At 40.4% G+C, this 17,369-nt stretch overlaps 1 protein-coding gene across 5 annotated transcripts in view; it reads left to right on the top strand.

The window, feature by feature from the left end:
• PDE5A (phosphodiesterase 5A) overlaps positions 1–17,369 on the top strand; it is a 111,267-nt gene that overhangs the window by 4,919 nt on the left and 88,979 nt on the right. For 4 of the 5 annotated variants that reach the window (XM_081075764.1, XM_081075763.1, XM_081075766.1 and 1 more), the window contains one exon: positions 13,450–14,038. In XM_081075764.1, coding sequence (XP_080931890.1) covers positions 13,450–14,038 — 589 coding nt within the window. Of the gene's footprint in view, positions 1–5,893; positions 5,968–13,449; positions 14,039–17,369 lie in introns of those variants that run through there. The other variant, XM_081075765.1, reaches the window with a different exon arrangement.

Below are 17,369 nucleotides of genomic sequence, written 5' to 3'. Positions count from 1 at the left end.
ATGCTCCCTTCCTCTAGATTTGAAAACACAGATTAATTTAGCACTTTGGTTGTACTTCTTAGTGCATTTTGATAACACTCGTAATTGAAAAGGCTAAACAGAGCTCTTTGGTATTTATTAGTTTATCCCCAAAATAATTTTTCAACTTGAGCTTGACCGAACCTCTAACTGTTGTGTTGAGTTAGATTTGGCCTTTGTTCTCAGAGCTGATGCAGGATTAAACCTCTTCCTAGGATAGAAGCCTTTAGTAAGGACTGTGGGACAATTGAATACATCACTGAGTTGATTGATAGTGGAGGGTGGAAAAAAGACTAATTTCTGAATTTAGGATGCAGAGTCTCTACTGACTTTGCAAGACTTCCTCTGAAATTAGCTTAGCAGGACAGATGTAGCGTCAGTTGACCCATGTTATAGCTGATTGACGTGGCCTTGAAATATCTGTCAGCGTATCAGATTCTCAGAAAGTGCCTGTGAGCTAGCTGCACACCTAGGAATACAAATTGGAGAAAGTCTTTCCACATGAGTCATCCATTTGATATTTAGCTCTGCAGTCTTATTAACTGACTTGGTATTCTCATTTTATTTTGAAATAAATATTCATTTTCTCTAAATGGTAGGCATTTATACTTACTGCCAAACAAATGTTTAAAGCAGGTAAAGCAAACCGAGTCTTAGGTTCATAACAGTTATTTTGATAAGCACTCGAAAAAGCTTTGAAAGATGTCTATTTCTCTGGTTTTTAGTTTGTAGTGAACATGCTTTTTAAAGTCTTATGTGTCGTTGTTGGCCTCTGTGTTTTTTGAGACCTTCCCCTTGAATCTGAATTGTAAAGTAAGATTTGCTTTTTGCAAATTATTTTCTCTAAATAATGTTATTACACCTAAACTTGGGAGAGCAAAAAGCCTCATTTGATATCACATTCTTAATTACAATTGTAAAAAAAATAAGAATGATCATTTCTACTCTCTGTTGAATACCTATGCTGAGGTTATAAGAAGAAAAACAGACCCCGACTTTCGAGCTGATGAAATAGTTGAAACACACACGCACACAGATAGGATCGTTGACTTTTCGCGGTAGAGGGGATCGCGTGACCCAGTGTTTCTCAAACTTAAGAAGTGTACCTCTGTCAAAGAAAGACATTCTTACTGGTCTCCAGAATATTGGAAAGCTTTTGGTCACAAGCGACAGAAATGCAACTTAAACTCATACAGACTTCCATGATTGAAGTGCCTGGGGATTGGTTTGGCTGTGAAATCAGCTGATCAAATAATTTCATCAAGAATCTGTCTGTTTCTCTGTGTGTCTATTTCATCCGTCTATCCTTCCTTCAGTCCTTTTATCCATAAATCCATCCATCTATCCATCTTTGGGCCCTAGGCTATGTTGGCTTGATTCTCCTGCATGTTTTCTTCATGGAAAAGTTTCTTCTTGGCAAGTTTCTGTGGTTCTTCACCGTCCGGTGTTAGAGAAGGCCCATCACATCTCTGTTGAGGCCGGTACTCCAGAGTGTGATATGTCCTTGGGGCAGCGGGGAATTCCCAAAAGAAAATGATGAGGGCACAACAGAAATTCTAGATATCTACCGTACCTGGTGTTGACTTCCTTTTATATTAACGTTTTTTAAACATGCAATTCTTAAGAGTAGGTATAACTGCATCAAAGTTATGCAACCAGAGAGCAAGGGTTCTTGTATCATCACAGGAAGGTATTCCAGGACATACAGAATTAAGCCATACGAACAAAGCCAAGAAAGTGGTGGATTTATTAAAGTAAAGAAAAAGGACACTCCCAAAATAATAGATGTGGACAGGCCAGGAAAAGGGCAACTGCCCCAGAAGAACTAAGAGGCTTAGGGTTTTATTCGAATAAAGGCACAAACTATTCTAGTTTTGTGGTGGCATCACAGGCTTTCTTTGGATGGGTCCTTGCTGTCCTAGCTGACCACTGGTTCTCCTCAGGGGTGGAATTCCCTTGTTCTTATTTGGCCTTTGTCGGCACTGTCCTGGTGACACAGCGGATGGAGGTGTTTCCCTGCCCACAATGCTGACAGTATTATAATCTGTTACAATTAGCTGTCACTGCTCCTTTTCTTAAGAATGATGTCATCTCCTCTTTCCTTTGTTTCCCGCACTTCTTTCTTCCCTTCCTCCCTGCGGCCCTGTTCTTTCTGCCCTCAGTAACAGTTACAGCATGTGTGCCACTGGAATACCAACATAAATGTATAAGTTAATTATAATAAAATGAAAAAACTCCAGCCAAATGCGAATGGACAGCATTCATTCTATCACCCTGCATGCAAAGTGAGCATGGCCGTGCTGCCCAGGGAGGGTCTGGCTGGCAGCTGCAGTCACCCTACGATGATTCACTTCTCCTACTGGGTCTCTCTGTTTAAGCAATCATGGAACTTTTATTCCTAGAGCACAGCATGCCAGCTTCTGGGTTTTACTTGGTTTGAAAGCGTATTTGTATATTACATCTACTGCTTTTATGTTCTCTTTCCCCCAGAACCATTGGGCTGCAGTGTGGCTGGAACATGAATAGAAACCTAAACACTAAAATTACAGGACCGGACTTGGTTACAAGGTGGTCATCCCAGTGATGTAAAGTGTACTTCTTTGACCTGTTTTTGGTTTTACTTGTCATTAGTGTGAAAGCACAAAAGTAAAAAAAAAGTACAGCTCTTCATCACATACTTGATTTGGACTCTCAGGGCTTCTCATGCCCCGAACCGAGGAGCCCATGGAGTGAGTCTCTCCCACATCTAAGCTGCAAAGCAAATCAGTTGACATATTTACAGCCTAGATTTCAGTGATTATGTTTTCTTTCGGATGTAAGTAGGTTTTCTTTGAAGGGACAGTTTTCATGCATGTGACTGTGAATGCATGGAAAATTACAAAGCATGTCTTCCAGCTCTCGGTCAAATCTGAATGTGAAACCATATGAAGCAATTTCTGCATTTTATTTATATTTGGTCCCAGTTAGCCTCTCAGATGTTTTCATAGCTGGAGAAAACTTGGAAATACTAAATAACTTTAGACGGAGCCTTCGTTTTCTTCCCATGCCAGACCCAAGTGAACTCCACTGTCACACCAGAGTGGAGATTTTGGAGGATGTCATGTGGAGGTGTCCCAGCCGGCCCGGGATTGTTTAACACCCTGTCATGTGTGTTCATATTTTAGTCTAAGCCGATGCTTCTCAAAAGCAGATGCCCTTGGCATTCGGTGCTGATGCTGCTTTGTTGTGGGAGATGGTGAGCGCATTGTGGGGTGTTTAACATCCCTGGGCCCAGACCCTGAATCCCGGGAGCACCCCATCTTTGTGACCTCCCGTTTCCAAATGCCCCCAAGGGCTGGCACCACCACTTAGTTGGGAGACCCTGTTCTGCACCCTTTAACATTTATTTATATTTATGGTGTTAAAGGCCCTCGGTAGGATAGATTTCAGCAGCAATCCCTGGCCCCCTCTTTGTAAGAGTATGACCTTGGGGACTTTATTTGCTCTCTGTGCAAAACAGAAACAATAGCATTTACTTCATGGGGTTCTTAAGATATCTAAAGAAAGTAATGCAGACTTCCTTATCTTTTTTAGTGGTGATTTTCAGTAGTTTACTATTTTACCTTGAGACTCATTGGTGCCTTAAATAGAATCACAGACCCAGAATAAGTCATTCCCTTACTCTGATAAATGGGAATTAGAACAACAGAACAGTGATTGTATAGACTTTGTCTTTCTCACTTTTTAGTTGGATTTTTATTAAGAGTTGAACAGAACCTTTGTGGATTGTGGAAGGTGTAGAAAGGCAATCAGAATGGGAGGCCAGGCCCCTGATACTGTTCCCAACTGCAGTTAACTTGTGACTGGCCCAAGTAAGTAAACTTCATCTTTAAACTGGGATGTGGGAAGAAGTGAGGAATGGGGGCAGAGAGATTCATAAATGAGCTTAAAATTCTCTTTCAGTTCCAAGTGTTCTCAATCCTCACCAGGAGAGCAGAGTATCAACTTCTCAGATTGAATACTTTCCTTCTTTAAGTATTTTCCAAACAGCAGTAGTGGACCCAATTGTGCAAATAATGTAGCTAAAACTGTATAAAATTAGGATCCAAGAGCAGGAAAAAATATCTAGCATTATATTTTATTGCAAGTTATGTGTGTTTTTCCTACAGATAATTGTAGCAGGTTTCCATGTAAGTTGTCAAGCATCCCTTTCCAGACAGGAAATCGGTACACTCTGTAATTCTGGTTTTTGGTGATTAATTCACATGACTGATGAAAAAAACCACTGGCGAGAAACAAAGCGGGGGTGAGGTTTTAACAGGAGACTTGAGAAGAGAATGAGCTGAGTGTTGTGACCGTTCAGAGTCTGCATCTTTTTCCTCTGTTCTGAGGCATCCTGCAAACTCCCCAAATGCTGCTGCTCCAGGGACTTGCTGTAGGGCGAGGCACAGGAGACCACCGACTTGTACATTTCCCCAAGTGAACCCCCTTAGGGAGGAGCTAAGCTGACTAACTTGAACCCCCAGGTCTCCTGTAGCTGAGTGTTGTTAAAGCATGGTTTCATCCAGCAGTATAATCATCTTCCACTTGAAAATACGGTTATTATGAAATATTGCTATAGCTTTCATCACAGGTAATTAGTTGTATATTTTCTCATATTTGTTGTCAGTATCTTTGATATTTTGGGGGGGAAATGTCCTGCAAATCTGTAACTTATTTTTGAAAAAACAAAATTTCTAAATAGTAATGGAAAAACAAGTTATGTTCTTATATTTATTTTTCTCAACTAAATGTTAGGCTCTTAAACTCTGTGTATTATATGGGAAATTATAGTATACGTACATGTAGTTATTAGTCTAGGGAATCTGTGTATTTCAGTTCTATTTTGAGAAAGTACTAACGTTAAAACAGTTTTTTAAAAAATGAGTGTTTCTGTAGAGAAATTAGTGTATGTAAACTAGGAGTTTAAGAAGAAGCAATGGCTAACATCTAGTTTTTCTGTAGAAGCCTGTTGAATAAATTCTTTTTATCTTTACAAAAAAGTTGCCTTTGAACATATACTCCATTTAATGTTCAATTAACTTAAAAACAGTAGGTATCATATTAAATACTGAGTACCAGACTCTATGCCATCACTTTATGGGCATCATTCATTTAAGTTCTGAGGAAACCTACGAGGGTTAGTGTCATTGTCACTATTTTACAGAGAGAATAAATAACGTGTGTAGGGTCTTACCCTTCAGAAGAAGGAGCTGTTGGGTTAAAGCCCAGGTCTTTCCCACCTTGGGCCTTCACCACAAGCTGCACTGAAGTCCGGCCTCCTTGTTCATGGAAGCAAAGCAGAGGCTCAGATTTCACGCTGCGCAGAATCTAACTCAGGAAGACGGTGCAGTGTCTCTGAAGACCTCCCAATGTGCAAGCACATCACTGAATGAGGTGCCTGGAGACTTTGCCCAGTGGGTTTAGTTTCCATATATAATTTTAGAGTTTAAAAAAGTGGGAACTCTCAAATGACATTTTAAAATAGAGTGGCTGAAAATTTAAGTACTAGGCCATTACAATTATAGTATTTTTAGTATTAGAACACAGAAACCCTAAGTACAGTATATTTTCAAAGAACTTTTATCCTTTGATGCATTATTTTAGGCAAGAGTACAAAACACATTAAATTAGCTGCTTTATAAGTAAGTTTCATCCAATATTTTTAACTCATGAGAGTTGTTATGTTTATATCACAATTTTACTTAGCCTTGTTTTTCTTTTTTTCCCTTACTCTTCCAGATGCCAAGAAATATTCTATAAAACCTAGGCAAAGTATTTCAATTATTTTTCCTTTTTAAGACATCTGGGATATTGAAAATGTGTTTTAAGGCATTTCTGTCTTTTTCAGGATTCATTTTGTGAGATAAGTAAGCAGTTCAACTTCGGTAGCAAGAAAAGGTACTGCTGCGTGGAGCCCTGTGGACACAGGTGTGTGAGTGTGTGTGTGAGTGTGTGTGTGCGTGTGTGTCCCTTTGGCTCATCCTATTTGGAGGCTGTGCCAGAGCTTGCATAACCTGTCCTGTCAGTAAGTTTTGCGTATACTATTTAGTGCTTCTAGATAGTAGGCGTTTGGAGGAAGCTGTAACTTGTCTAGATTAGTGGAAAATTTTTAGAACACAAACTACGTGTTGTTGTTTTCTTTCCTGTGATAAGTTTATCATAATACTCAAAATGAGAAATTGGAAAGGGGGGAAAGGTTTGATTCTTAACAGACTATGTAACATAAAATGACCTTTCATTTTTTTCAATGCATATTACTAATCAATTTATAAAATTTCTAGAAAGTAGGAGAGGAAGGATACGCAATACACAAAATTAAACCCATTGAAATATTCATAAAAAAGGTATTACTAGCTTGGCACCATTCTATTTAATCATTAACTAAGTGAGCCTATCATTTTAAAAATAATACACTTTTCACTATTTAAAAAAATATGAGCACACAGGATGCGGAGAATGAAATATATAGCACTTTGTTTCTGCCATGGGTATAATTTTATAAAATCAACTCTTTGTTACAACTATTATAAAAAAATGTCAATTCACCTTCTAAGCTCCCTACCCCCCAGAATTCCTTTGCTATTTTTTATCTCTCACGAATGCATTTATTCATCCTTCTGTGCATTATGGAAACCACTGAATGTCGGACACCGGAAATATCAAGTTCAGCCTTTTCCCACAGCAGCTGCTACAAAAGGCTTCCTGGCCTTTTGAGTCCGTGAACTCATTTAGTTTTGTAGGGCGCTCCACCCACGTGGTCACGGCATCTTGAAGGGTGCAGTTCTGTCAGTGCTATAAAGAAGCCTCGTGCAATTAAAATGTGTTAAACATTGCTCTTTATGACACTGATTTTCATGTCAACTTGTCATTTGCAGGAGTGGTTTGAGCTGCAAGAGTCTTCCCCAAAGTATGCCTAGTATTCCTAAATATTCCTACATTCCCGGAAGTAGAACATTAAGACAATACACTTCTGATTGGATTCATCGTTGAAACAGATTTGAGATTTAAAATTCAAGTCCCATTTATGACAACTCATGGCAAGGTTTTTGCAACCTCCATTGTCCTTATTACCTGCTGTGTAATTATATCTATCTTTGGGTTCTTTTCTTCTTCAGTGTGGGGAAGGGCCCCTTGTGAGCCCTGAGCAGCGTCTGTGGTGGGTACAAGTTTGAAACCACGATGGCACCTACCTGAGAGGAATAACTCCCGGCATTGACTATGGTAGCCTCTGGAGAGTCTCTGGTTATTTTAAGACGTACTGTAACAGTTTAAGAACAAAACTAAGTCTAATTTACCCATTTATAAAAGATGTATAATACAACTCATTTATGAGGTAAGACATTTTTTGTGTAATAAAATAAGGACGGAAATAAGTGCCTGGAGGATAATAAAACCGATTTTGGTGAGGAGAGAGGGAATGACTTGGGTGGGATGTTAAACGTCAGGATCTTGTCATGGATAATAAATCCTTGGCACTGGGTTTCATTGCGTCTCTCTTAACCATGGCTTTATTTCAAGCATCTGTTGTCTTTCTTTGACGGCCTTGTAAACGTCAAATCAACTCAAAGACTTGAAGAGGGCTGCCTGCCCCGACTGCTCCAGGTTTGGGGGAGGTTAGCAAGAATCCACTTCTACATGGAAAGAGAGCCCTAAGTCATTAGTGCTTGTGGCCACAGGTGAAATACCTCATAGAACTTTCTTTCCTTCCTTCCTTCTTTCCTTCCGTCCTTCCTATCGTCCCTCCTTCGTTCCAGATGCTATTCTGTAACTTATGTAGAGTTATGATGCACCTCTTCCCTGTTGGGGGAAACTTAGTGCAAGTCTATAAGAACAGCCTTCTGAAGTATCTGCTTTGGCTCAGGGTGGGGGTGTGTGTAACCAGCGTGTCTCCAGACCCCATTAGGCTCGCACAGCCTGTGGGCCGTACCTCCAGGAACACAGCCTTTCCACATTATCCTTTCCCTGGTTGTCTTGGCAAAACTGAATGAGCAGCCATGCTTACTGCAGCCCTGCGTCTCCACTGGGAAGAGCACTGAGCGTGTAGGAGACAACAGTGCCCTGAGTATATGGACGAGGTTTGGAAATGCCTCCAGGGGCATTTTCTAGTGTGACTTGTACATCACCCCTTTGTGGTGACAGAAAGAAGAAGGAGGTCTTTCTCCTATTTAAAAGTGAGGACGCTGAAAGGCAAAAGGATCGTAAGTGGATAAACCTACTGGACCCCTCCCGGCCCTTGGGAACGTGCACTGTGGTGGGAGCTGCATGGTCTTCATACCCTCATTCCAGCCGCCCATTTTCACAACCGAAGCACTTGAATTCCAGAGAAGTTGTAATTGGTTCAACTTCCCACCTGTGTAGACTTGTAGCTGGAATATAGAAACACGAAAGTGGCCAGCTAAAGTACAGGACACCCAGTTAAATTTGACCTTCAGATACAAGTTACTCTGAAAAATTAGTCATTGTTTATCTGAAACTCAGTTTAAACGGGGTGTCCTGTATTTTTATTTGCTAAATCCAGCAACTCTAAGAATGACTCTTTTCTGGAACACACTTCTTATGTGTGAAATATATAGCACTTTGTTTCTGCCATGTGTATAAGCTCTTATCGTTCAGTGCATTGTTTTAAATTTACAAAACGTGACTTGTTTTCAGAGAAACATAGATGTGGGATTCAGTCAGATTTTTTTAAGGACACTGTCCTTAAGAATCTTTGTTCTTTGAGTCCTTTGAGACAGTGCTTTTATCTCAGTGGTTTTAGTGTGCCATCCTTTTATGACCTGGCAGGAAAGAATTACGTTAGAGAATGTGTTATTGTAAGTGATCTTCTCTGTGCCTGGTGTGCTTGAGTCTGACTCTTTCAGAGGCAGCTGGGACTTCTGGGGTGCCTTCTTCATGACAAGCATCGAGGTGCTGGGACCCTCTATGTCCTCGAGGTCATAACACTCAGAATATGAGACCTGGATTTGATTCCTGGTTCTGAATGCAGGATGTGTTGGGTTCAGCTGTTTACTTTAGCTTACTGGTTTAGAAAATAGGATCATTAATGCCTGCCTCACCAGGTTTAAATACAATGGTGCTTCTCCCACCCCCAGCATCACTAATGTAAATGCTTTTCAAAATCCCATAGACTCCCAGAAGAGAAATAAAGGAGAGCAGAGATATATCCGAGGCCACAGAAGTAATGCACCCCCATCAGAACTACCATCCAGGCTTCCTGAATCTCACCGCCTCAATCCTGCCTTATGTTTGACATGTTCACAGTCATCTTTTCCATTTTTATTCATTTATATGCATTTTCATTTAACTTCATATGACAACAAAATCCAATATGCATGTAAATTCAGAATAATATAAACTTTGATTTGGGGAGAAGAGGTCACTTAATGGTTGGTCCAGGATGGTACCTGATGTGCTCAAGGATCGTTACCTCCTAGAAGAACCCATTCTAGAAAAACAGGACCCGTAAAAGTGAATCCAGTTAAAACAGAACAATCTTAGTGGAAAGGCTTTGATTGGAACTTTATCATGAAAAATAGAATCACAGATTATGAAAGTAAATTTGTTTTAAATTTAATAATATTTAGATTCTAATGAAAACTCCATGCTAATTTTTAGAATAAATAGTTCATTTTCTGACAAAACTATACCATGAATAATAACTTTACTTCATGTTTGACTTTTGCAGCAAGATCAAAAAGAGGTTTTTTTCCCCCAAATTGTGTTTTTTAATTAATATTTGAAGACCTCAGTTGTTTGAAGGACATTTCTTAATCTAGAATATAATTTTGTGAATAGAATTTTCTTTTCAAGTATCTGTTATGTCATTATCCTTGTCGATTCTTCACTTGTTAGCTGGTCTTCAGTTGGGCATAACCCTTAATTGTCAGGGGCTTTGTGTGATATTAGAACCACTCTCCAACACCACTTGTGTCTACTTACAGAAATTCTGAATCTTATATGAGAATTTTAATTTCAGCTTGCAAGTGATTTGTATTGTATACAGACTGAAGTATTAAAGCATGATTGTGAGAGATCGACGTTAGACTTCAGAGGAAGGGCCCACTTCACAAGGCCATGTAGGTCATGCCCTGTAGGAATGCCTGAGGGAGAGGTGTGCGAGGTGATTCCCTCTTACTTGTGGTTGCTTCTAAGTGATTGCTTTGATGTTATGAGAACATATGCCTTCCTATGCACGTGTGTAACTACAGGGACTTATAATCAATAAAGTGGTCATGAGAAACCTTTTGTCTCCATGACTGGCGATTGATGAAAATGGTTGATTGAATGACTGGGTATATTCAATCTGCTTTTCCTGTGTCATGTTGAGTTCATCTCTCCAAGAACATAACTAGAGATTAAAAAAAAAACAACACTTATGAAACAATTAAATACAGTAGGAACACATAACAAAGGACCTTTGAGCACTGGCTCAGTTGACACATACGAGGCACTGCAGGAATCTGAGGACAAATCAGCCATGATGTTATGAGGCTCACATCACAGGAACAATGAGCATTGATCGCTAAGACAATGTTGATTTTCTGTAACAGATATACCAGCATTCAGATACTCCAAAGACTGTTGTCCCTTTTGATGCAGTTAAGTTAGGAGCCTTCGTTTATGCACGCTTGTTGAGGACGTACTATGTGACAGGCATTTTCCAAGTACGGGAGATGCAGAGGTGACAAGACAGACAAGCAGTTCTGATGGAACTAACAACATCTTGTTGGAGACAATAAACAGACAATAAACCAGCAGATTGATAAACAAGAAAATATCCGATAGAGAGAATTCAGGTAATGTGGGGTAGAACGTGAGGTGTTGAAGCCAGCTTAGGTGGGAGATCAGGGAAGACCTGTCACAGCAGGGGGTGTGCATGCTGTGAGGAGTTAGAGCTTGGTGTGCTGGAGTGCCCAGGAGGCCAATATGGGCGAGAGGAGCGAGGGTAGGGGTTTAAAAGAGTGTGGGTTTAATCTCTGTTCAGTGAGAAGCCAAGTAGGTAGTTAAGATGTTAAGATCTGTGTTGTTAAAAGATTACTCTGACTGCTGTGTGGGCAATGGATCGAAAGGGCAAGTATAACATCAGAGAGACCCTGGGAGCTATGGCCATAGTCCAGGTGAGACATGAGGGGATGGGGACTGGGGTGGTCGCACAGGAGACAGACATGAACAGATTGGGATAGAAAGTTTGGGGAGTCAAGTTGGCAGGACTGGGACTGGACGTGAGAATTGAAGGGAACACACGTGGAGTAATTGCTCGATGTTTCGTTTGAGCAACTAGGGTGTGTAGTGATGCTGTTTATTATATGAGAAAACTGGCAGGGGGAGGGGAATTGGAGCAAGGTGACATTAGGAATTCTGTTTCTACCATTTTAAGTTGTCTGTTTAGACATCCACGTGGAGTTGTCACGTAAGTGGTTTGATTTAAAAAAAAAATTTTAATTGATCACTTTCAAACGAGAAGATAAGAAGTAAGTTGTGCCTAAGCTTTAGGTTTGCTACTGAAATAGTTAAAAATGCTTATTTTTATATTGACTTAGCAATTTAAGTTATATGTACATATTTGAAAATCACATAAGTTATGTTAATATAGACATATTGTTTATCTCCTAGCTCATGTTCTACAAGACAATTTTGTTCAAAATCTTCCTGTATTTGACAGCTTCGCATGCATTTTTGACATCAATGTCTTTGGCCCTAATACTGAAATTTCGGGGGCTTATATATATATAAGCATTTTCCAGAGCATGGCACCCTCGTTTATAAGTTTTTAAGATACAACACTATTTTATCAGTGTGTTGTTGTCACTGGAAGATTTCTCCCAAGCCACAGCATGAATTTATAAAACACTAGGACAGTTATGTTTTTAAAAACAACTCTATGCTGTAGGCATATACAGGTAACCCCATATAACATGGCATTTTAAGGACCCTCACAACTGTGTCATATGGGGGTTGCTTGTACTTGTGATCTGTACAATATCCTTACCTACTATGTCGTTTTTAAAAGAGATCTTTAAAAGGTTTTGATACTGTATCCAACACCTGAAATTATGAGTATTCTTATATGTGTTACCTTTTTTAACCCTTTCCACTCTAGACTGGTAACATTATAGAATAATACATATTTACCAAGCAATACATTGTTGTTCAAAATAAAATAATTAAGGAAACATCCTATAAATGAAAGGATTAGTAGAGACTCAGGAATAAGGCAGCCTCTTCTTTCCCCTTCTGCATTCTTCTCTTTTCACTTAATAAATTGTGGAGATTATTCATGTCAGTACATACGACCATCTTCCAAAGTCTGCCTCATGTTCCACTGTGAAAACATGCCATGGTGAATCTACCCAGCCTTCCATGGGTCGGGTTAGGCTGCTGCTTATCTCTGCTGTAACAAATCGTACAACGGTAAATACCCTGGTCCTTCTTTTTCCACATGTGTGAAATCTTTGGAACAAAGGATAAATGCATTTGAAAATTTGTTACATGTTGCCTATTTGCCTTCCAAAGAGGTAAGAACAATTTTTACCACAACCAAAAAGACTGTAGGATGTCTGTAACCCAACACTCTCCAAAACAGACTTCTTTATCCTGGCCGTTTATTAAAGCAAATCAGTGTGTTATTGTAGAGTGGGGATTGTATTGCTCTTATTATAGGCAGATTCTTTTAACTGTCCTCAGTGATAGCACATTTTTTAATTTATTTTAAGAAATTTTAGTTAAAATTAAAAACAAATAATTTGAATTTTCTTGGATTGAATTTTTAAGATGAACAATTGTCTATTTTTACATTTTCTTCCTTTATACCAGGAGCAGATAATCTAGAAGAGATCATTTTTGCCATTATTGAACGAGCTTTATTAGGAAATATTTACAGAAGTTTAAATCATTCTACATACTAGATCAAATTGTTTATATTTTCCATGTCTTCTTCTCAATCTAATCTGTATATAGTGATATAGATAAAGCTAACATTAAGCATATTGGCTAGCCCAATTTAGATAAATATTTATTTTTAACTTTTAAATATTTAACTTTACAACAAGTTGTGTCTCTTAAACAATAAATTAATTTTCACATTTATGTTTTCCTAAAACTATTGTCAAATTTAGTGTCTTTAATACAACCTGATTTTGAGAGACATAGACTTTGATGCATGACGCATTGTAAACCAGATATCTGAAAATAGACACATCTAGGCATCATACTTTATTAAAATGTTCATCGAAGCGATTATCCTTTATAGTTTTCAAACTAGAACTGTCTTAAATGAACCACCTTGTTTACATTTTCGATGCAAATTAGATTGTTATCTGACCAGCTTACTGTGAAAGAGTTGGTAGCAGCTTTCAGGGGCAGCACCTTTCTTTCTCCCATACGTGACGCGTGTGCTGCTCTGTTCTGCAGAGACATGGTTAATGCATGGTTTGCTGAGAGAGTTCACACCATCCCTGTCTGCAAGGAAGGCTTCAGAGGCCACGCGGAACCCTGCTCCTGCCCCTCGTCGCAGAGTCCCCGCACAGATAGCAGTGCCCCGGGAACACCAACCAGGAAAATCTCTGCTTCCGAATTTGACCGGCCTCTTAGACCCATTATTATCAAGGATTCTGAGGGAACTGTGAGCTTCGTCTCTGACTCAGAAAAGAAGGAACAGATGCCTCTGACCCACCCAAGGTTTGATCATGACGAAGGGGACCAGTGCTCAAGACTCTTGGAATTAGTGAAAGATATTTCTAGTCATTTGGATGTCACAGCATTATGTCACAAAATCTTCTTGCATATCCATGGACTCATCTCCGCCGACCGCTATTCCCTCTTCCTGGTCTGTGAGGACAGCTCCAATGACAAGTTCCTTGTCAGCCGCCTCTTTGATGTGGCAGAAGGTTCAACACTGGAAGAAGCTTCCAACAACTGTATCCGCTTGGAATGGAACAAAGGCATCGTGGGGCACGTGGCGGCGCTGGGGGAGCCCTTGAACATCAAAGATGCGTATGAGGTAAGAAGGAACCACTGGACAGTGGGGGTGGCTTGGGGGGGACACGAATGGTGGGGCGCTGGACAGTTCTGTGAATGGAGGGGGTGTTTGAAACGCAGATGTGATCGTTTGCATATTTATGTAAAGTTGGAATGTAGGATAGGAACTTTTGTATCTTTTAAATGCCAGAGTTTCTTCATTGGTGCTTGAGTCAAACAGATGGGCCTGGGTGGAATCTTGTCTTGTTTTCCTCCCTTATGATACCGTGACGTAGCTCATCTCATGGCTATATTCTCTTGTCTTTTTACCCAGCACTGTACACATCCCTATCCATGTTCTCTCCACATGCACTTGGGAGGATTTCACTGAGAATCTGAAGTGATGGGTGCAAACACTGTTAAAAAAAGCAAACCTGTACTCACTCATTCATGCATTCATTCATTCAATCAAAATCATACTCATTCATTCAAAGTCATACTGACACCAAAGTCTGATTTTCTTTCTCTCTATCCATTTCTTTAAGCAAGTAAATGTATGAATGACTTTAAAATATGGAAATTTTTGCTCTAAATTGTTTCAGTGGAAAGATCTGATATTCCACTTCTGTTACAATACAGGTCTTTAATTATGAACTTAAAGATTATACAATATAATTCTTCAAATTTCCTACTTAAGATGATCCTTTTATTAATAGAAATAAGGTTTTAAACAGAGTATCTTAATGGAATGACACGCTGTGTGTTTAGAAATATTTTCTGGCACATTGAGAGAATAGTTGTTGTAGGTACTTGCCATGTAGTGTACTAAACTTTAAAGGTCCGTGGTCATCCCAACTCACAGCTCCTCTGTGTAATTCGAGGTTCGTAGCTTTTTTATTCACCCCTGCATCTCTGGTGCCTAATACAGTGCCTGGCGCATAGTCAAGTCTGAACAAATATGGAATCAGCAAAAATTGTAGTAGATTAAGATAGAGAAGAAGCAGAGAAAGCAGATCATGAAAGGTGCTGAGGACAGTGTGGTGGGTTCAGGGGAGCAGGAGATGATAGCTGGTTGGCCAGAGGGAGAGAGAACAAGTCTTGATAATGGACCCTGGACAATGGATAAGATTGGAATACATTGAGTTGGGCATATGGTGAGATGGAGATGTAAAGAAAAGTTTAAAGAAGGGACAGGGGCATTGGACCATGGGACGCATGTGTGGAAGCATGTGGGTCCTAGTCGCGCAGACATTGGGGGCCTGTGGGAGCAGGGCCTGCAGAGGACTGGGGTCTTGAGTGCCAGGCTGAGGCGTGTGAATGTGGTCCAGAGCCCAGAGGAGGAACTGAAGATGGTTTCAAAGGGGGACCAGTGGGATTCAGACTGTGCTTTCGAAAGATGAATTTCATGGTGGTCATCAAACGAATTAGAGGGGAAAAGACTAGAAGCTGGGAGGATAGATGATTTTAATAGCATGAGGAAGTGAAGATCTGACTGGCCTTACAGATGAAAAGGAGGGGGTGGATTTCAGATGAAGAAATAAAATGCGCTGGACTTGGGAGCTAAGAGGAGAGAGAAGTGAGGGTAAAGGGGGTTGAAGGTGACTCGGGTTTTGAAGATGGGTGAATAAATAAATAAATGACAGTCACTGGTGAGGTATACTGGTGAGGTCACTGGTAAGGGGGGGATGGGATAGTTCGAGTCCATTAAATCCTGAGGTAGTTTTCAGAATCCATTCTGTACAAGCGATCTAGTCAATGTTGACTCTTCGCAGAGCTGTCTCCATGACCTCTTTGAGCTCTGTAGTAACGTCACACCATTGCTGACCCCACAGGGTGTTAAGCAGTTAAGGACACTGCTGAAGGATCGCTGCCAAATTTGCCGAATTCCCTTCCTGTCTTAGGTGACGGCTGGGTTTCCGCTTGTCAGCAGCCCTGTCATCCCGAGTACAGTGGGACCGTAAATATGCTTCAGCTAAGAATGCCTTCCTTTGTCCGCATGGCCCAAGTTCCTCCAGCCCTAAGGAGTCCTTCCCTCAGATGCATTGTGTTTAATCTGCTTACCATCTTCAAGGGCGTGACAATGCAGTTTTTGTTTTGCACTTGGTAATGGTTTAAGTCTTGCCCTGCTGTCTACCAGAGGCCCATGTCCTTGATGTTGGATGCTCCCAGCTGAAGTATCTGAGCCCACGACCCTGTCACCCTTGGTGCCCCTCACCTGTGTGCGTAGTGGCCTTGCAGAAGTTACTCGTGTCCCGGGAATCTAGTAGGAATTGTGGGATTGGTCTGTGACGTATAATCTACATTGGCATTAGCAGTGGAAGTCAGCCCCACCAATAATTTGACTAAACTAATTACCACCTCATAGCCTTTTGTGAAAGTAGTCATAATATGAAAACACATCCTCATGTTTTCTGAGTCCTATCTCCTCAAATATGCATCTGTAAAAATGACACATCTTAAGCTTATTTGCCCACAGAACACTTTCTAGGTGTATAATGTAGCATTGGAAAACCAAAGTGGCCATGGAATATAATGGTGCTCAGATTGAAGCTAGAGTAAAAAAATAGTCTCACAGATAAATTAATTGTAAGAAATTGTCACCATTTGATTTGCTATTTAAAACTCTGTAACAGAATGATATAAATTGGAAAAGTCAACTATTGTAACAAGATAACACATTCATATATTTGAAAGACAAGGCCTACAACGTAGACCAGTCTTGCTCAGTGAGATCACAGACCCCATGAAGGGGTTACTTGGTAAGTGCTGCCCATGCACTGACATTCGGTCACACATCATCTCCTGAGTCAGCAGCTTTCTTGAATGTGGCACAGGATTTATTGATAATAATAAGATATTAACACATAACAACCAGAACAGCAATATAAATGTGTTTGGTGTTTTCCTTCTGTATGAAAATTAGATGTGACCCAATATTTGGATTGGGTTGTATGTTAGTCAGTGTTCTTCAGAGAAACAGAACCAATAGCAGATATATATATATATGGATTATCTGTAGATATATAGATATATCAGAAGAGGTTTTATTATAGGAATTAGCTCACTTGTTATGGAGGCCAAGAATCGCCTGCCATCTGCGAGCTGAAGAGCCAGGAAATCTAGTCGTATAATTCACAGTCTACAGGCCTGAGACTCGAGGGCCACTCGTGCAAGTCCCGTCAGGGTCTGAGTCTGAAAGCCTGAGAGCCTGGAGCTCCGAGAGACGGCAGCAGCGCAGGAGAAGATGGATGTCACAGCTCAGGCAGAGAGCGAATTCGCCCTCCTCTGCCTTTCTGTTCTCTTCAGGCTCTCAGCGGATCAGACGCTGCTCGCTCACTGGTGTGGATCTGAGTCACTCAGTCCACAGACACACC

This window comes from Rhinolophus hipposideros (assembly GCF_964194185.1).
Source record: "Rhinolophus hipposideros genome assembly, chromosome: 16".
NCBI classification, from domain to species: Eukaryota; Metazoa; Chordata; class Mammalia; order Chiroptera; family Rhinolophidae; genus Rhinolophus; species Rhinolophus hipposideros.
This window is presented reverse-complemented; position numbering and strand designations above follow the sequence as displayed.